Raw genomic sequence first — 21,660 nt, forward strand, 5'->3', positions numbered from 1 at the left:
GCTTGACTCACAGGAAGGCTTGCAAGTAAACAGAGCCATTTACAACCAATTGTCCTGGTAAATGGGAGCCATCAAGATTCCAAACCACCATTAATGGCCCACACTTTGCATAATTACAATAGGACCTCAGAGTTATATTTCATACTTCTAAAAAGAAAAGGAGTACTTGTGGCACCTTAGAGACTAACCAATTTATTTGAGCATGAGCTTAAGGTGCCACAAGTACTCCTTTTCTTTTTGCGAATACAGACTAACATGGCTGTTACTCTGAAACCTGTCTTCATACTTCTAGTTTCAGATACAAGAAAGATATTCATACAAATAGGATGACCACACTCAGTAGATTATAAGCCTTGTAATGATACCTTACAAGAGACCTTTTGCATGAAGCATATTCCAGTTACATTATATTCACACTCATTAGCATATTTCCATAAAATCATATGGAGTGCAACATCACACTGACCACTAAGAGCGATCACCTTCAACCCTGAAGCAGGAGGATTTATAACCCTTCCAATAAGCCATGTTCATTGGGAAATGCCCAATATGCATCAGAAGCAAAAGCCATCGCACTGTCCTCATCCCAGGGAAATGGATAGGTCATTGATTGCCTTCTGCCTGGACACAGAACTCACAGACACCGTGTTTCAAAAGGTGCTTTATTTGAATTTACTAAAATCAACTAGAGAAATGAGCACATTTGGATTTGGATTCAACGGTGATTATGCCACCGGCATCTGTTGATCAGAAGCAATCTTTGTTGGGAGGGCAGAGGTGTCCAGAGCGGGGCTCATTCCTTTCATTTAATTTCAATTTTCATCATTCTGTCTCCTCCCGGCACTGGGGCGGTCACCTGAAAAGGACAGAAAGACAGACATTCAGCACCACTTCATTAGCTATACAGCAGGACGGCAGAAAAGGATCTAGGGGTTAGGGTGGATCAAAAATTGAATGAGTCGACAGCATGGTGAGGTTGTGAAAAAGGCAAATATAATTCTGAGGTGTATTAACGGAAGCATCATATGTCAGACATGGGAAGTCATTGTCCTGCTGTAGTAGGCATTGGTGAGGTCTCAGCTGGAGGACAGTGTCTAGTTTCAGGTACTGCATTTGAAGAAAGATGTGGGCAAATTGGAGAGAGTCCAGAGAAGAGTGACCGAAATGATCAGAGGTTTAGAAAACCTGACCTAGGAGGGAGATTGAAAAAATTGGGCAGGTTGAGTCTTGAGAAAAGAAGGCTGAGTGGGGAACCTGATAACAGTCTTCAAATATGCAAAAGGTTGCTAGAAAGAGGATGGAGAACAATTGTTCTCCATGGCTACCGAGGGAAAGACAAGGAGGAATTAGCTGAGTTTGCAGTTAGGTTAGATACTGGGAAAAACTTGCTAGCTCTACGGATAGTTCGGCTCTGGAGCAGGTTACCTAGGGGAGGTTGTGGCATCCTCATCATTGGAGGTTGGACAAATACCTGTCAGGGATGGTTTAGGTATATTTGGTCCTGCCTCAGCATGGGGGGCAGGAGCTGGGCTCTTCAGGTTCCTTCCAGCCCTATATCACTATGATTCCATAGTTGGGTGGTTGGTGGATGTGTATGTTGGATGGGTGACTGTGGATAGAGATGTATGAGTGCGTGGATGGATGCATATGGGAATGTATGGATGGGTGTGTATGGTGATGGATAGATGGATGCATATGATGAAAGATGGATGGACACAGAGTTGCCAGATTGGGGCCCTCTTGCGCCAGGCGCTGCCCAATCACAGAGTCACTGAGATTGGGGGCCCCTTGAACCGGGTGCTGCAGATGGTCCCTGCCTGGAAGAGTTCCCAGTGTAAATAGACAAAGGAAGGAGGATCACCCTGTGACGTTGCGCTCCACATACTTTATGGAAATACGCTTATGAATATGACATAACTGGAATATGCTAAATACCCCTTATATGGTGTCATTAGAAAGCTTGTAATCTACTAAGTGTGTTCATCCTATTTGTTTGCATGTATTATTTCTATATCTGGAGTTAGGAGAATAAGATATAAACTTGTATCACTGATGTAAACATATTAAGTGGAGGCCATTAAAGGTGCTCCAGAAACAATCAGTTGTAAATGGCCTTAGTTACTTGAAAGCCTTCCTGTGTACGTGTGGGCCAGCCCATGTGGGATGGAGACTAGGGGTCTTTTAGTGACATGTGACAATATATCACCTGATAACGAAATCCATCTTTAATCTGGTACTTTTCTATTTAGAAGGAGGGGTGGGGATCCAGAGAGACAAAAGATTCCCGCCTTGTGCCAAAGCTATAAAAGGGGGTGGAGGAGGACAAAAGAGGCTGCAAGTCATGAGAAGACCCCTGCTTACCACCTGAGATGTCTGCTGGAACTAACAAAGACTGTACCAGGGGAAAGGATTGGGCCCAGACTAGGAAGGAGTCTAGTCTGTGAAAGAAGCTTATTGGAACGTCTCTGAGGGTGAGATATTACCTGCAGTCAGTTTCTTAATGTATTAAGCTTAGAGTTGCGTGTTTTTGCTTTATTTTGCTTGGTGACTTACTTTGTTCTCTCTCTTATAACTTGAAACCACCTAAATCCTACTTTTTATACTTAATAAAATAATTTTTTTCATTAATAAACCCAGCGTAAGTAATTAATACCTGAGGGAGCAAACAGCTCTGCATATCTCTCTACCAGTGATACAGAGGGCGAACAATTTATGAATTTACCCTGTATAAGCTTTATACAGAGTAAAACGGATTTATTTGGGGTTTGGAGCCCATTTGGAGCTGGGTGTCTGGGTGCTGGAGACAAGTACCTGCTGAGCTGTTTTCATTTAAGTCTGCAGCTTTGGGGGTATGGCCCAGACCCTGAGTCTGTGTTGCAGCCAGCTAGCATGTCTGGCTCACCAAGGCAGGGTTCTTGTAGTCCCAAGTTGGCAAGGAAAACGGGCTCAGAGGTAATTTCAGCACATCAGGTGACAGTCCAAGGGGATCTCTGTGACCGAACCTGTCACACACACCCCTAGTCCAGATGGGAATGCTATAAACAGAAACCATCCCATTGCCCTGTCCTACCTGCCTCAGGCAGGACAGTAGCTCCACTGATGGTCCCGGTCATAGTTGTCTGTGCTGGAACACCAGAACTTCCCGCTAGACGCCCCCAGGTTGGTGCAGGTGTGGAATTTAAACTTCTTGTAGATGAAGGGAAAGACACAGGGCTTGTCATAGTCTGCAGACCAAACACACCGACAGCGGGTGAGCACTGTGACCAGAATCACAGGTAACGCATAGCAAATACAAGTGGCATCAGACCACGAGCAAACACTTTGTTAGATAGTTCCCCAGGCAGCTCAAGGCTAGGGGGGAGAGTGTGGCCCTGTGACAGGGGCGCCAGGCTGAGCAATGAGAGACTTGGGTGCTATACCTGGCTCTGCTGCGTGACCTTTCGGAAGGCACGGCCCAGCTCCATGCCTCTGTTTCCCCACTTCTGCAACATGGGGCTAATGAGCCAAAGATGCCAAGGGGACAGGCAAAAAATGTCTGTGCTGTTGGAGGTTGCATATGCAAAATGTGTTAGGTGGTTTGTGGGTCCGTGAGAAGTTCATTTAGCCATCTTATATATGCACAGGTGGTTAGACACAGCCACACCTCAGATGTGTTTTAGGAGTACATCCTCTGTGGTTATTACATGCATTAGTCAAGGCCTTTAGATACTAGTGTGAGATCTGGGGCCCCTTTTGCTGAGATTGGGGCACTGAGTGTCACCCAGACACAGAGTCTCTGAGATCGGGGCCCTGTCACACCGGGCGCTGCCCAGACACAGAGTCACTGAGATCGGGGTTGTGCCAGGCTCTGCCCAGACAGACAGAGACCGACAGTCCCTGTCTCAGAGCACTGACAATCTAAACAGCCAATAGAAGGAGTCCCTCTGCTCGAGGGCGATTTGGGGGATGGTTTTAAGAACTGCTCCCCATGAACTTCAGCTTGCTCAGCTTTTCCTAAGGGGCGGGGGATGGGGACCAAAAAACCAACCAACCAGTTCCTAATTGACTCACCCAAGGAGTCTATGACAGAATTGAACCAGGTCTCAGTGAGCTGAACACCTTAACCGCAAGGCTCAGCTTCCTCTGCCCCCTGCCTTACCTGGCGTGGAGCAATAAGTCCACTTCTTGTCCACGTCGTAATTCCTGGTGGTGCTGCACCACAGTTTCCCTGAGCTCTCCCCGTCGCTGGTGCAGGTGTGGTGCATTTGTTTTTTGTAGAGGAAGGGGAATGCACAGCTCTTTCCTGCCGCGTTCCCACCCAGGACTAGGGAGGCAAAGATAGTTATAGGTGGTTATAGACTCCGCCAACACGCCCACCTGCCTATGGACTAACAGCTGCTGCATCCCACAATGATCCGGCCACCCATCACCAACAGCCAAGAAATCTCAAGTAGGCTTTCATAGATTCCAAGGCCAGAAGGAGTAATGGTCTCAAGTTGCAGTGGGGGAGATTTAGGTTGGATATTAGGAAAAACTTTTTCACTAGGAGGGTGGTGAAACACTGGAATGCGTTACCTAGGGAGGTGGTGGAATCTCCTTCCTTAGAAGTTTTTAAGGTCAGGCTTGACAAAGCCCTGGCTGGGATGATTTAGTCGGGGATCTGTCCTGCTTTGAGCAGGGGGTTGGACTAGATGACCTCCTGAGGTCCCTTCCAACCCTGATATTCTATGATTGTGATCATGTAGTCTGACTTGTGGAACACAGGCCAGTGACTGTCCCCCGGTTCTCTCTGTGTTGAACCCAATAACTTGGGTTTCACTTAAGTATCTTCTAGGACAGCATCCAGTCTGGATTTTATGACATTGTCATGGCTAAAGTATCTTCCAGGAAAGCCAACACAGGGCTGGGACAGGAACCTGGATTTCCAAATCCCACTGGGGTCAGACCCTCCATCAGTTCTGGATCTGATTCTATGGCTGTTCCGAGACCCTGGCCTTGAACCTTTCCTGAAAGAATCCTTAGCTGCTGGGAGGGGCGTGTTGTAAGCCACTATCCCACCCACCAATCAAATAGACACCCACTGCCCAACTCGCATTGGCATCCAAGTGTCACAACTTCTCACTGGCTCGGGGCACAGCAGAGATGTGATGAGATTATACAGGAGATCTGGAGGCCCCTGAACAATTCGGTAAATAGAGGTGGATGAAACTTTTCAGATGAAATGTTTTGGTGAAAAGTATGGACTCAGTGAAGCCAAAATGTGTTGTGAATTTGTGTCAGTTTTGTGGGATTGTTCGTGTCGGAAAAATGACCAAAAAGTCAGAAAAAGTCTATTCTTCAATTTGAAACAACTTCTGCTTTCAAAATCTCCTTCTATTTTATTAAAACCAACATTTAGAAAGTTTTTTAAATGCTCAAAATTGAAATGAAATGTTTCATTCCACCCAAGGGTATTTTCAGTTCAATGAAAATTTAAAACAAATAGTTTTTGGGATCCACCCAAATCAATTTTGTTTCCTGATTTTTTAATTCACAAAAAGCATCAAAGAAAATTTCAATTCCAGTATCCACCCAAAATGTTTTTTTCCCTGATCTTACAAATGATGGAAAATTTTGAACAAGTTTGTTTCCGGGATCCTCCCAAAACACATTGTCCCCCGATTTTTTTGATTAATTAAAAACTGTGAAATATTTCGTTTTCTGGACAACCTGAGACAAATGTTTTTCTAATTTTTTGACTCACTGAAAATGTCAGACATTTCATCTTAGGAATGCACTTGAAACCATTTTTCTGACTTTGCAATGCAATGACAATTTTTAAAAAAAAGATCTTTCATGATCCACCTGAAATAATTCCCCCCCTCCCCGATTTTTTGATTCAATGACAATTTCAAAAAATTCATTTTCATGGCAATCCATGAGAAGCTCCTCCCCCCACCCCGATTTTTCAGAATCACTACAAATTAATTATTTGCCCAGCTGTATGGGAAAAGACAGAGTCAGATCTGCCCCAAAGGGAACATATGAAGAGACTGGATACATTACTGGTATCGGGGCAGTAGCTCCACAGCTTATCCTGGTCGTAGTTGTGAGTTGTGGCGCACCAGAAATTTCCCATCTTGTCTCCAGCGTTGCTGCAGCTGTAAAATAGCTGGTTTTTGTAGACAAAAGGAAATGTGCAGCGCTGGCCATTGGAGTTCCCCCCGTAGGCTACAAAGGCAATGAGCAAAGCAGAATGAACAGCAGGAATGCCAAAGAGAGCGACCGTCGTGGCTGTTTTCTTAGCAAAAAAGAAAAGCCTGGGTGGGGGTGTCTCGTCTCACTGCTGCAGCAAAAGCCAAAGATAATTTTTTACAGTGGGTGAATGACGTTGTGTCTAGGAGCACGGGATCATCCCAGGGGCCCATCTAGCCTGGTATCCCGTCTCTGACAGCCGCATCACAAGGAGATGCCATGCAATCTGGCTGCACAGGGGAAGCCATTTGTGGCATGCAGCTCCTCCAGCGAGCTCATTTGGCCCGCAAGACTGGGTGACAGCCCTAACTATGCTAGAGCTCCATGTACCGGCACGTCCTCCACAAACCCGTTACTTCTGTGCCGACACAGAGCACTCTGGTCGTGACCGGGACTCACCCTTGCTCAAGCAGAAGCGCCAGAGATGGTCTTTGTCATAGTTGGGAGTGGTAGCACACCAAGGCCTTCCCATCTGGTCATCGACGGCCGTACAGCTGTGGTAGGTGTTGCCCTTATAGATGAAAGGGAAAACGCAAGGGGAGCTGTCTGAATTTCCCCCTGCCACTGGTGGAGAAAGAGGCAAGGGAGGAAAGGGTTAAAAACAGGGCAGAAGGTAGGACACAGGGTGGGCGATTTGCGGGAGAACTGGGTGCGAATTTTCCCAACAAAACTATTTTTTTAAAGTTGAAAAAATGCCAATTCATGGGAATTGAAAGTGTTTGAGCATTTTGATGAAAGTTGCTGGTTTTGACGCATTTCCCGACTTGAAAAACATGTAGGAGGGAAAAAAGCGTGGAAACGTTTAGACGTGTTCGAAATGGGGGAAAAAGATCTGGGTTCCCAGTTGGGAGCACCTTTTTGCTTTGAAATGTAAGCAGAGTCTGAATGAGCTCTCCCCTGACATCTAGTGGTGAGCTGTGGAAGAGGATTTCAGAACCTGATCTCACTTGCATGGGCACACCCACCCTGCCTAGGTGCTCAGCATGATGGGATTGCTTGCCCAAATGGTCACTTTTGGCTGGTGTGGGATCCCCAATCTCCTTGTTAGTGGGGCAGGAGTAATAAAGGGTTGCTATTCTTGTTGTGTGAATCATGGGCAGCAGAACTGTACTTGGCATATCCCAATAGAGGGACCCACCCTCAACTGAATGACACTCGCCAGGCAGGGGACATGGGTTCCAAAGCCTAGTGAACTGAGGGAGGGTGGGGCAGATGTTTATGGGTGGTGGTGTGGGCTGTGCCCAAGGGCCCCAGACACTCTTTGACCCTTCCTCTCTCTATTGTGTAATAATTTAAACTTAACTGAGAGTCTTGTTACATGCTGTAAAGCTGAAATCACTGATATCTAGGTCTAAGTATTAGACCTGCTTTGGGACAGTGCCTCTGATGCAAGAGATTGACCTGTGTGCACGAGCAGTGAGGTTCCCCCACTAACAGCTGAAATCATTGAGAGCTGTATTAAGTGATGGGCCCTGAAGACATCTTAGTGAGTGGCCAGCAGGGCAGCTGGTGGAGAGGGTCAGAGCAGAGCCCTGCAGAGAGGGGTGGCAAGTGAATTCCTGAGCAGTGGAGCGAGTAAGGTGCCTCCTTACCCACCCTCCCTCCACCCATGGTGGAAGGTGAACTCTGCAGATGTGCCTCTGAAATCTAGGTCTGCACTGACCAAGGACAACAACTGTGAGTGGGGTGCAGAGAAGGGATGGGCATGTTAAAGGAACTTTTGGTTGCTGGACTTAAGACCCTGAGTGGAAAGGGACATGCCCAACTTACTTGGGGTGGGTCTTTTGCTCATGGCTTATGCTTATGAACCCTGTTTGTGGCGTTTTCCCAAATTAATGCAGAGTTACTTCCCTCCTTTTATTAAAAGTTTCTATTCTACACTCAGACCCTGTGCTTGCAAGTGGGGAAGTATTGCCTCTTAGAGGTGCCCAGAAGGTGTTGTGTAATTGTCCCAGCTCACTGGGTGGGGGCTCGAGCTGGTTCTCTGTTATATTGTTGAAAAGGAACCCTAGATACTGAACCCTGCCCTTGTTGCTGTCAGCTCTGACTGGCAGAAGGGTTACAGAAATGTAAGCTAATTAGAGTAAAAAAAACATTTAAAAAAGAAAAAAAGGTTGAAATGGAAACAGAAAGTTTCAAAACAAAACTTTTCAACTGAGCTGAACTGAAAGAGTTTGGCTTTTCAGTTCATGTATATTTTTGAGGTTTCATTTTTTCCCCCTCCAATCCCAGAGGGGAAAATTTTTGAATTCCCAAAAATATTTCTCGGCTTTTTGACACCTTGGAAGAAAATCCAAGGTGTCGATCGGCAGCACTGGGCAAAATTTTGGTTTGGTTTGGTTCAATATGGGTACTGAGGTGTTCCTTGCTCCTACAGGACCTATATACAAATGAATGTTTCTTGCCCACTCATTTTGTTTGACCGTTCAGATACCACAGTAATGGAGACAGTAAAAACCCCTGGAGTAGAATAGAGCATTGCCCAGACACACAGTCACTGAGATTAGGCCCTGCCATGCCGGGTGCTGCCCAGACACACAGTCAAAACCAGGAATGGAACCCATGTGTCCTGATTCCCTTTCCTGTGCTCTCTCCACTGGGCCATGCTGCCTCTTGCCCCCATAGTCTGTGTCATGCCCACCTACCCCTTAAGCCTCTCCTGGCCCCACGTACCTGCCGTGCCGCAGTACCTCCATTTACGGTCCGCTTCGTAGTTGCTCGTGGTGGCACACCAGGGCCGCTTGCTGTCATCTGTGGTGCAAGCCGTGTACACCCTGCCTTTGTAGCTGAACGGGAATGTGCAGGGGCCCTCCGAGTTCCCGCCAAGCACTGGGAGAGATGGGACGGGGGAGACAAAGAGCATGCTGGGTAATGTGGCTCATACTCAAACCAGAATTGCCCCAAGTTGAGCCTGTTTCCAGGTAAATAAAACCCCTCACCTCCCCAAGCCCCCCAGCAACCTGGTCAATGTCCCCCATCCACTGTGGGATAGTGCAGGGAATGGGGGACTAGGTTATGGGGCACTGGCAGAGCTGAGTTGGAGGGAAGCCCAGGGCTAGGCTAGAAGGGGCTGTGGGTCAGGAGTGAAGGGCACCAACAGGGCTGGGTGAGTGGGGGGACGTTGGGTGTGGCCGTGTTCCCTACCCATGCCCCCGGCTGGGGAGCCCCCAGAGGCACCGTACTTGTGTCAGGACAGTAGCTCCAGCGCTGGTCCGTGTCGTAGTTTGCTGTGGTGGCGCACCAGGGCAGGGCCCCTTGGCTCCGCTCCGTGGTGCAGGTGCGGAAGGTGCGGCCCTGGTCCACGAAGGGGAAGAAGCAGGGCTGGCCGCCCGTGTTCCCGCCATAGGCTGGGGGGAGACACAGGCAGGGACCGTCAGGGGGTGGGAAGCCCTGGGGGCAGCGCAGATGGGTGCGGACCCCTCACCCCACCCTGGACAGAGCCTGGAGGGGAGGGTAAGGACCACCAGAGTTGGGGACCCTGCTGCCACCGTGCAAGGGTCTGACCCATAGTCAGACAGACAGATGGGCAGAGGTGTATTGGGCTAGACAGACAGACAGAGTAGGGTATATGGGGCTAGACAGACAGACCAACTGGGTGGCTCTGCCCTGCCCAGCTCTGGAGATGTCACTAGGGCAGGTGCCAGGAAGACGGTGGCCGAGTGCCTGGACATGGGCCAGACTCACCAGCTCCAGGCGTGTGGGATCACAAATGGGGAACATGACGCTCCTCCGTGCTGCCCCCCATCCCCATCCCAACCCCGGGCTGCCCCACATCTCCATCCCTTCCCCCCGGCTGCCTCTGTCCCACTCTCGTCCCCTGGCTTCTCTCCTGTCCTGTCCCCCAGCTGTCCCCCCGTCCTGTCCCTGTCCCACCCTTGGGCGCTCACCCTCCTCAGAGCAGAACCTGTAGGCCTTGTCCCGGTCGTAGCTGGCCGTGGTGGCGCACCAGGGCCGGCTGCTGTCTTCGGTCGTGCAGGACGTGTAGACCTTGCCCTTGTAGGTGAAGGGGAAGATGCAGGGGGCAGGGTCCGCACCTGGCCATGAACAAGGGGCAGAGATCAGAAAAGGGGGAGATGGCCACCAGGGGGCCCCTCCAAGCCCAGCAGGGAGAGCCCTGGGCCGGGAGTCAGGAAGCCTGGGTTCTAGCCACGGCTCAGGGACGGGGAGGGGTCTAGTGGTTGGCGGGGGCGTTGGGAGCCAGGACTCCTGCTGTCCATCTCTGACCCCCTACCAGGCTGGTATGTCTCGCACTGCTTCACAAAACACTGCGCTACTCTATACAACGACAGCGCGTCCCTCAACACCCACTGCACTACACATGCCCACTGCCACCCAGCATCCACTACGCCACAACCGCCACACCACGATACTAATCAAAAACACACTGCTCCATAACACACAGCGTATTACACTCCACAACAAAACAGTCCCCTGAACAGTACCATACGGCTCCACAACACAACATGCTGCTCCACAACATGGTCTGTTACACTTTACATCACACAGCTACACAACGACAGACTGCTCCTCGGCACACACTCTTCTACACTGCACACCAACACGCTGCTGAAGAACAACACAATCTACTACACTACAACCCACTGCTCCACAACAGAGACTTTATTACACAACACAACAGCACACTGCTCCACAACATGCACTCTCCTCCACTACACAACACACCATTCCACTGCATTACAACACACTGCTCTACAACACGTACTTTACTAAACACAACACACTGCTTCACAACATGTACTGTACTACATAACACAACAACCTACTCCACAACACAACCCATTGCTCCACAACACAGAGTGTATTACACCCCACTGCACAACAAAACAGTCCCCTGAACAGCACCATATGGCTCTACTGCACAACATGCTGCTTCACAATATAGAAAAAGAATAAATGGACACAAATCAGACGTCAAGAATTATAAAACATGCACAAATAAGTCAGAGAACACTTCAGCCTCCCTGGACACTCAATTACAGACCTAAAAGTGGCAATTCTTCAACAAAAAAACTTCAGAAACAGACTCCAAAGAGAAACAGCAAAACTGGAATTAACCTGCAAAACTAGACACCATTAAATTAGGCTTGAATAAAGCCTGGGAGTGGATGAGTCATTACACTAACTAAAAACTATTTCCCCATGCTAATTTTTCCCCTGCTGTTACTTACACCTTCTTGTCAACTGTTTGAAATGGGTCATCCTGATTATCACGACAAATGTTTGGTTTTTTTCCTTCCTGCTGATAATAGTCCATCTTAATCGATTGGTCTCGTTATAGTGGGTATGGCAACATCCATTTTTTCATGTTCTCTGTATATATATCTTCCTTCTGTATTTTCCACTACATGCATCTGATGAAGTGGGTTCTAGCCCACGAAAGCTTATGCCCAAATAAATTTGTTAGTCTCTAAAGTGCCACAAGTACTCCTCGTTCTTTCTGCTGATACAGACTAACACGGCTACCACTCTGAAACTTGTCACAATATAGTCTGTTACACTTCACACCACACAGCTTCACAACAGACTGCTCCTCAGTGCACACTCTCCGACACTGCAGACCAACACTCTGCTGCAGAGCCACACAATCTATTACACCCACCATGCACTGCTCCACAACACAGACTCTACTACACTACACAACATACTGCTCCACAACATGCATTCTACTACACAACACAACATGCACTCCACTGCACAAGAACACACTGATCCACAACTTGCATTCTACTACACAACAGCCTGCTCCACAACACAACAGCACACTGCTCCACAACGTGCACACTACAGCACTACCCAACAACACACCACTTCAGAACATGCACTCCACTATAACACACTGCTCCACGACATGTACTTTACTACACAACATAAAACAACACCCTGCTGCATAGCCACACACTCTACCACACTACACACCAACACACACCGACCCAAGACAGCCCCTGCCTCCCTTACCCTGGGTCCCCTCGCAGAGCAGTGCCAAAGCCCAGGCCAGGACGCACGTAGCTGCAGGTGAAGCCATTGTCCTGTCCCCACTGTCCCAGCCCCGAAGCCCCAGACCCATATATACAGCCTCCCTTGGGGGCTCCACCCCTTGGCTGCCCCCCAGGAGATTCCCTGCTTGCAAGATGGTTTGCTGCCTAACCACTCTGCTATGCCCATGGCAAATCATTAGCCCTTTGCTTCCTGAAACCTGAGCTCCCTGGATGCCAGAATCTTCCCCACCCTGCTGGCTTGGGAGCACACCCTGCGCACCTCACTCCTTGGTCATATCGAGGACTTGAATCCCAGACGGCACGGTTCGTTGTCTGACCGGAGAGAGACAGGCAACACCAGCAAGGTCCAAACACAAAGCTCTTTATTGAAGAGTGCACACAACAATAGAGAGCAGCCCGTCTCCAAAGAGAACCAGCAGCCTCTAAGTAAAACTAATAGGTTTTTATAAACAGTTTCGTCGCGTCACAAATTTATTCATAAAGCAGCCCACCCCTCCCCTATGTTAGTTAAAATCCTCTTTCTCTATAGGCATGCACATCTACCCCCTGTCATAAATATAAAGGGAAGGGTAAACCCCTTTGAAATCCCTCCTGGCCAGGGGAAAGCTCCTCTCACCTGTAAAGGGTTAAGAAGCTAAAGGTAACCTCGCTGGCACCTGACCAAAATGACCAATGAGGAGACAAGATACTTTCAAAAGCTGGGAGGAGGGAGAGAAACAAAGGGTCTGTGTCTGTCTGTATGCTGGTTTCTGCAGGGGATAGACCAGGAATGGAGTCTTAGAACTTTTAGTAAGTAATCTAGCTAGGTATGTGTTAGATTATGATTTCTTTAAATGGCTGAGAAAAGAATTGTGCTGAATAGAATAACTATTTCTGTCTGTGTATCTTTTTTGTAACTTAAGGTTTTGCCTAGAGGGGTTCTCTATGTTTTTGAATCTAATTACCCTGTAAGATATCTACCATCCTGATTTTACAGGGGGGATTTCTTCATTTCTATTTACTTCTATTTTTATTAAAAGTCTTCTTGTAAGAAACTGAATGCTTTTTCATTGTTCTCAGATCCAAGGGTTTGGGTCTGTGGTCACCTATGCAAATTGGTGAGGCTTTTTATCCAACATTTCCCAGGAAAGGGGGGGTGCAAGTGTTGGGAAGATTGTTCATTGTTCTTAAGATCCAAGGGTCTGGGTCTGTAGTCACCTAGGCAAACTGAGGCTTTTTACCAAACCTTGTCCAGGAAGTGGGGTGCAAGGTTTTGGGAAGTATTTTGGGGGGAAAGACGCGTCCAAACAGCTCTTCCCCAGTAACCAGTATTAGTTTGGTGGTGGTAGCGGCCAGTCCAAGGACAACGGGTGGAATATTTTGTACCTTGGGGAAGTTTTGACCTAAGCTGGTAAAGATAAGCTTAGGAGGTTTTTCATGCAGGTCCCCACATCTGTACCCTAGAGTTCAGAGTAGGGGAGGAACCTTGACAGAGTGGAAAACAGCGCCTCTGTATCTCAAGGACTGTTCCCAGCACATCTGGTACAAAAATGCAGGAATGCAGGCCTCCCCTTTTTTCTCACCCTCTGTAACTTAAACACATATTCCTTCATTCTACTTTCAGAGACTTTCCCAGCAGCCTCTCTTAGCCTGACTTTGGTTTGGTTGGCATAACTGCCTCCTGTTTAGCTTTTCTCACCTAACAGTCCCCCCTTTGTCCCCAGAGTGCCATAGGGGAACTCTTGGGACATACTGGTCTCTGTGTGGAGTGACTTAAAAATATTCACTGGTTGGTAGGGCACAGCTTGGTACCCATCTAACAGCCACATCTTAACATAACATACAAAACTATTAGGCCACAAACAATTACAACGGCACTGCAAAGCAAGTTATGTAACCAGCCACCTATATCTGGAACCCAATTGAACAAATTGCCCCACCATGAGTTGACTTGCTCTCCTCCATGGTCTTTTGCAACTTGCATAAGGTGGTTTGCTCTTTCCCAGGTGGTGCTATAAACGTCCGGAACATATACACAGCATTCTTGCCCAATTAACGTACATGTTTCTCCCTGAGAGGCCAGCAAAATATCTAATGCCAAGCAGTTTTGGAGAACCATCTGCCTTAGTTTTTTTTGTTCAGTTGCCAAGTCTACCAAGGCATCGGTAGTAGTATTTGCCATCATCTCCAACACTCCCTGAAGTCTCATGACTCCTTCCCCAATATTCCAAGTGGCACCTCCACAGGCGAAGACAAATCCTGCACAAGCACCCGTCCAGTCATTGAGGGCACACCAAGTAAGGGGGCGAGAGTCATTTGCATCTTCCTCAGCCCCTCTTACATTTCTGATTTTCCCTTTAGGGTGACATGTGCAATATACTACAGGTGGTTCTAACCAAGCCAAGTAGCAGGATCCACTCCATGAAGGAGGGAGGGCTAAGTATGCCTTGTTACCACACACCCAGTATACTCCAAAAAGGGTAGGAGTGACTTTGGACCAGGTATTATTAATACGTTCGTACCATCCGGTCCAAGATGGGAGGAGGGAGAATTTAGCCGCGGAGGCGTTAGAGGAACATAAACACAAAGTATGAGTTGGCAGGTTATACCCAAGCGTACAATTTATAACGTAATGCTCAATCAACTTATGATCTTTATACAAAAAATGTTTTTCCCCATGCAGACTGCACTTGTTACCTGCAAATCTATATCACGCGGAGATGCAAGAGGTTGCCCCATCCAGGAGAGAGATATTAGGACCTCTTTTACTCCCGAAATGAGTGCCATTAAAGTAGGCTGTGCACTCACTATTACCCAAAGTTATTTTCCCTTCTCTTAAGAGGCACCATTGACCAACTCGTTTCCAAACTATTAGATACCTGCTTTCAGAGATGCCGGTATCAGCCCAGGTAATATTTCAATTGCCTGAAGAATTTTTTCAGGACGGGGTCCAGGTCATATTCATTGCACTAAGGGGAATAGGAACCATGGGAAGACTTTTTTGGCTATCTGCTGGTACTAATGGGCACACCCAGCATGAAGTGTTTTGTAGGGCTGGCATACGAGATTTCATTTCATGGGCAAGACGTATAAATGTGTTAGAACTGTGTGATTCTATAGTCTCAACTCCCCATACCACCAAAAAAAAAAAAAAAACAGATAACAAACAGATTAAAAACACAAGAACCCAGTTTAGAGAACGGGGCCATCCTTCCCTGAGAGGGCACCACCAACTCAAGGTTTTTTTTAGCTGCAGCCGGAGCTTCAGGTCGCCCAAAGGGGTAGCAGTCCATTTGTCTTGAGCACAGATGTCATCTGCTTCTGATTCACCCAGTTCATGGTGGGATGAATGTGCGTAGCTTCCTCAAAGTCCGACGCCAACTGCTTCTGGGGAATCTTTTTACAGGTCAGGTTCCCTAGCGGTGCTCCTCTTGACTCTGGTATGATGGATCCAGGTGGGTAGCTCCTTCAGTCGGATAGCGGTAGGGCTCACCAGAAGGGTTTCAAAGAGTCCCAGCCACTGTGGTTGAAGCGGAGTCTTCTGATATGCTTTTATCCACACAGGATCACCTGGTAAAAAAGAATGAACAGATTCCCACAAAGGTAAGGACTGGGAGTGGGCAGAGTATTGTTGCAATGTCAGTAGATGTCTCTGCAATTCTTTCACATAAGTCTCTGTGGCTTTGGTCATATCAGTATCATTGGGAACTGATACCAAAGGAGCGAAGGTTGGGGGTATATATCCAAACAGGATTTCGTAAGGTGTCAGTTTAGTTCTGGCACTCGGAGTTGTTTGAATGGTGTAGAGAGCTAGAGGAAGGACTTTAGTCCATCTCATATTGACTTCCCGGCATAATTTTGTCAAAAGATTTTTTAGAGTTCCGTTCATCCGCTCCACCTGGCCCATTTTGTTCCTACCGGTCAGTTCGTTACAAATTTTTGCAGTAAAATGAGTACCTTGGTCTGAGTCAATTATTTCGGGCGGGGGGGACAAATCTTGGTATAATTTCGTTAAGTAATACCTTACATACAGCAGTTGCAGTCGCTCGAGTGGTGGAATAAGCTTCCAACGGTCTATTATGACTAATAAATGCCGCTTTCCTTCAGAGGGAGGTAAATCAGTAAAATCAATCTGTACATGCTGCATAGGTCTGTGAGCCCACCTGCACCCCCAGGTGGTGCTTGCTTATTTACACCCCTTGGGCTACACTGCTGACACAGAGCACACTTTTCTACTGTCCTTCTGACTAGTTCGTAAAGTCCTGAGGAAACAAGCTGTCTTAACATAATCTGGGCCATTTTATTTGCTCCCAAGTGCGTATTTTTGTGGATCTGTTCCATCACTGCACTCTGTTGGTTTTTAGGTAAAACAAAATGACCATTACACTTCCACATTCCCATGGAATTGGGCTTAGCTCCCCATTTTTCCCAGATTATTTTTTTACTATCTGGGGCTTGCTGTTGCCAGGTTAAAAGAGGTGAACGTAAATCTAATTGAGTATTTTGTAAGGCAGCGGTTCTAGCAGCCTCATCGGCCAAGCGGTTACCTATTGATACAGGATCAGTGTTTTACAGATCTCACAGATGCTTGGGCACATTCAAGCCCCCTTCTTTCTTGGCTGTTAGCAAAATCCCAGCTGAGAGTAGTGTCCTTGGGCAGGCCAGCGTCTTATCTTTGGACCGAGCCTGCCAGTTACTGCGTTGAAGTAGCTCGTCCTCCGTTTGTTCTTTTTCTTCTCCCCTTCTTGGCTTCTATTAACCTGCAAAGGAAACTTTCACTTTCCACTCACACACCTTTGTTCAAAAATGAACACATATACATTGCCCATTATACAGCACTTTAGTCTTATTGTTCAATGTATACCACATACACCCTTCTAGTAAAATGACTTTATTATGGAGCTTTGGAGCAACAAGCCAGGACAAGCACACCTACTTTTGAGGAGTCCACTTGGTACAACCTCTGGCGTCCAATAGCTTTCCTCCCTCCCCAGCCCTCTGGCTAGCAATTTGAGGTAGCCAGAAGGATCCCATGTATAATACGGGGAGTGGGTTAACCTTTCATGTCCTTGCTTCCAAAGACTGTTGGTGTGTGAATTTTAACAACAATTTTTTTTCCAATTAAAAGATCTGGCCAATGAAATTTATTTTTCTTTCTTAAGCAAATGTATTAAACTTTAGTATATTACATTTTCCTGATATTATCCAAACACTTTTTATTCCAAATTGAATAAAACAAGTATCTGCATTTTAATTTAACCCTTCTATTTAGTTTTAAACTAAACTGTCCTATGAAAAATTAAACACAGCAATTCTGGCCACAAGACAAACACCACAAGACAGGACATAGAACACAGAACAGAATTCCTACTGTGCCAGTAAATTGATATGTTGAATTGCTTTTCATCTGGCATCAGTTTTCTCTGATTTTCTGAAAGACAAAAAGAACATAGATCTACCCCTTCTGGGCAGTCAGTCATTCTTAAAATATTTCCTTTTTATACAAATACCCTTGTTAATTGCAGGCAAAACAGAGGAATTACCCATATTTTCTTGTATTTGTTTCATAGGCAGCCCAGGTTTCAGTGGCTTTTACCTTATCAGTTAGGTAATTTACATTAAAACAAATGCTTTTCGGCTTGCTTTTGGACCCACAACTTAAAGATTTTTACTTTAAAAAGGGCACAATAAACTTTACCAGACTTTTACTTTTACCTCCTGTTTTCACAACACACAACTCTAAAAAGGAAAACACCAACTATTGTAGCCCCTTAGAGTCTAATAGGATCTTAATTAAATAGCATTATATATTTACATTCCTTTATACATTTGGGCGGTTAAGTTCCAATAAAACCCCTTATGTTCTTTTAGCTAATTTGACTAAATTTTTCATAGCCAAATTATTTCAATCATATAGTCTCTTTGCCTGGATTTATTTACAGACATTTCTTTGAAAAAAAGGCCCATTTTCCCTTCAGAATGGCTGCAAAGAAACCAAAAATTCTTTTTCTTTAGCATAATTCCCTCCAGCAACTACAGAGTTAATGTCTCACTTTCTTTCCTTAAATCACTTGCTTATTCTCCAAAACGACACCCCAATCAACTCAGATTTTAACATTCCAAGTATTATTCCGGGATTTACGTTTTCCATTCCTGTAATTATTTACTCCTCTTTTTTCACTATGCCCTCCAAGTTTCCAACCTGTTTTCCAATCTCTCTATCTGTTGCTTGCCCGCTTGGGCCCGATCCTGTTTTTCTCTCTGAACTGTCCCTTCCATGAGCACCAGCTTTGTTCCACTACCAATTTCACAAGGAGGCTGGGCTTCTTAACTAGCCCCCAGCCCTCCTGGTCTCTTCTCTTAAATATTCTCACTCACAAGGGCTACCCGAGTCCTCCCCCATGAGGCTTGTCACCTGGACAGAACACACGGCCAATTGGCGGTTTAACTATTTAATTTCCTCTTATGGCAGACACACTGTTGTTACGGCATATCCTGAGCACAAATGGTTAAATTTTGACAAGTCTCTGAAGGACTGGTACTTGCTTAGCCAGTGCTTCCTTTTCTGCCTGGAAGTCCTGGTTTAAGGCTTGCAACTGGTCCTGGGCATAGGTCAGAAAGCCGAGGGTAAGCCGGAGGAGGGGCAGAAGCAGGCATAGCACAGAGCGGGGCTGGAGACCCCTGAGATGAATAAGAAAAGGAGGAGGAAAGAGGACGTCCTTGACTCTTCCATACAAACAGCTTTGAAAGCCATACGTCCTTCTTTTGGCTTATAATTATACCATACAAACAAATAATCCATTTGTCCCGGTCTAAGATCAACCAGAATATCTTTTAAGGAATCCATCCTGTCTGCGGAAAAAGTTCTGCAGGCCGGCCAGTCCTTAGTCGGGGACAAATGAGTGGTGAAAGCTGGCCATTGAACCTGACATAAATTATTCATCTTTGATTTAGTTAACCCAGTAGTTCCAGAGATTCCCTTCCAATCTCTGAGTATCAGAAACAACGGGGCATCCCCCAGGCATTTACTGCCAAATTGTCCCATCCTAGGTGGAAAGGGGACTCAAACCCACAATCCCCAACTCTTATTATCAAGCGATTATTATCACGGTTCGTTGTCTGACCGGAGAGAGACAGGCAACACCAGCAAGGTCCGAACACAAAGCTCTTTATTGAAGAGTGCACACAACAATAGAGAGCGGCCCGTCTCCAAAGAGAACCAGCAGCCTCTAAGTAAAACTAATAGGTTTTTATAAACAGTTCCGTCGCGTCACAAATTTGTTCATAAAGCAGCCCACCCCTCCCTTATATTAGTTAAAATCCTCTTTCTCTATAGGCATGCTCATCTACCCCCCTTATTGTAGATAACTTTTAGCAAATCATAGTGCTTCACTAACTTTTTTATCGGTATGGGTGTCAACTACGAGACGAGGAGTTAAAACAGACATAACACAAGAGCAGGGAGTGGAACCTCTTACACAACAACCTTTGTACAATATTTGCTGCAAATATATAACAGTGGTTGCAACAATGATCTATACCGTCACAGGTTATGTGAATAACCTCACCCCCCTACTCCCACTCCCCAACGCAAAATTGATGCAAGAAGGGATGACACAAACATCACTGACTGCATCCCAAGAGCTCCCCACCCTTGGTTCTGTTTTACTACAGCTAGTATTGGGTTAGAAGCTGTACCAGCGTATAATAGAAATGATTTATCAAAGTCATGTTCAATAACATGATTGAATCTCTTTACAAACTCAAGGTAGAACAATAGTGGATTGGATCTGCTCTTGCAGCATGGTTCCTGTGTGTCTCGTGATTTTCCCAAGAGCTAAAGAACATAGCAACTTTATCCATACGAGCTCTGGCAAATGTTTGGAACCCAATTAATATCAAGACAATGTAGATATTAATGTTGTCCATACAATAGGAATCTTGGCATTTAGCCATGAAAGTAATCTGGTAGTGTGCCTCAGTCTCCCTTTTCATACAGCACATCAGGTCTGGAATGTCTTTTCCCCTGTGAAAAGTTTCAATAACATTTACAGGTATTAACTGTGAAACATCAGTATAACAAGGCCTTTTAACAAAGTGTGTTTTCATGTATTTCTTTTAACATGTTCAAGGTTTTTTTTTCAAAAGATTAGGCACATTGGACATTTTTACAGTTCTTGGTAATAGCAACACATTAGTTACAAAAATTACCATTAGCAACAACAACAAATTCATTGCAAGTATCCATCTACAATCATGTTTGTCTTGCCACACCTTTGGCTCAATACCACTGGGGTTTGGGCCTTTTAGGGTTAACTCATGGCTCTCCCTTGCAAAATTAAGGTCTCTCCTTTTCTCCTTGTCCTGAAGGATCAAACCCTGACTTCTCTTGCTTAAGAGAATTCACTGTCTGATTGGGTGTGCTCTCTTTGCTAACAGCTATTAGCAAGTGTCAAGGTTCCTTCCCCACTCTGAACTCTAGGGTACAGATGTGGGGACCTGCATGAAACCCCCCTAAGCTTATTTTTACCAGCTTAGGTTAAAACTTCCCCAAGGTACAAACTATTTTCCTTTTTTCCTTGGACTTTGTTGCTGCCACCACCAAGCGTCTAACAGATATATAACCGGGAAAGAGCCCGCTTGGAAATGTCTTTCCCCCCAAAATCCTCCCCAAACTCTACACCCCCTTTCCTGGGGAAGGCTTGAAAAAAATCCTCACCAATTTGCATAGGTGAACACAGACCCAAACCCTGGGATCTTAAGAACAATGAAAAAGCAATCAGGTTCTTAAAAGAAGAATTTTAATTGAAGAAGAAAAGTAAAAGAATCACCTCTGTAAAATCAGGATGGTAAATACCTTACAGGGTAATCAGATTCAAAACATAGAGAATCCCTCTAGGCAAAACCTTAAGTTACAAAAAGACACAAAAACAGGAATCTACATTCCATTCAGCTCAGCTTATTTTCTCAGCCATTTAAACAAACAGAATCTAACGCATATCTAGCTAGATTACTTACTAAGTTCTAAGACTCTATTCCTGTTCTGTCCCCGGCAAAAGCATCACACAGACGAAGAAAGCTTTGTTTCTCCCCGCTCCAGATTTGAAAGTATCTTGTCTCCTCATTGGTCATTTGGGTCAGGTGCCAGCGAGGTTATCCTAGCTTCTTAACCCTTTACAGGTGAAAGGGTTTTTCCTCTGGCCAGGAGGGATTTTAAAGATGTTTACCCTTCCCTTTATATTTATGACAACATCATATGTTGACGTGGGTACTGGCTGGAGGCCTGAGGCTGGGCACTTTAAGGGAACTGTGTTGTTTGGACTTCTGAGTAACCAGGGAGGTGATACTGAAGCTGTTTTGTGCTGGCTTGGGAAATCTAAATCTTGGAATATCCACCAGCTTGTGGGGTTTGTCCGCCCCGTTCTGTTTGCAGTTCACCCTGATGGAGTGA

General features: G+C 46.0%; 1 protein-coding gene across 1 annotated transcript; it reads right to left on the reverse strand.

Annotated features, from left to right (window-relative positions):
* Positions 1-643: 643 nt before the first annotated feature.
* On the reverse strand, positions 644-21,267 carry LOC311511799 (epididymal sperm-binding protein 1-like). Its single transcript, XM_084612661.1, has 9 exons — positions 21,228-21,267; positions 10,101-10,247; positions 9,396-9,560; positions 8,887-9,042; positions 6,613-6,777; positions 6,025-6,189; positions 4,139-4,303; positions 3,071-3,224; positions 644-856 (listed from the first exon to the last, which is right to left on the reverse strand). Coding segments are annotated over exons 3-8 (801 nt in total). The 5' UTR covers positions 9,397-9,560; positions 10,101-10,247; positions 21,228-21,267; the 3' UTR covers positions 644-856; positions 3,071-3,075.
* Positions 21,268-21,660: the final 393 nt, after the last annotated feature.

This window comes from Lepidochelys olivacea, assembly GCF_965140295.1.
Source record: "Lepidochelys olivacea isolate rLepOli2 genome assembly, chromosome: 23".
Lineage (NCBI taxonomy): Eukaryota > Metazoa > Chordata > Testudines > Cheloniidae > Lepidochelys > Lepidochelys olivacea.

Coding starts and splice junctions, on each gene's coding strand:
- LOC311511799 (XM_084612661.1), bottom strand. Junction 6,778..8,886: donor GAGGTACTGCGGCACGGCAG/GTACGTGGGGCC, acceptor TTTCTCCACCAG/TGGCAGGGGGAAATTCAGAC. Junction 6,190..6,612: donor GCGCTTCTGCTTGAGCAAGG/GTGAGTCCCGGT, acceptor TTGCCTTTGTAG/CCTACGGGGGGAACTCCAAT.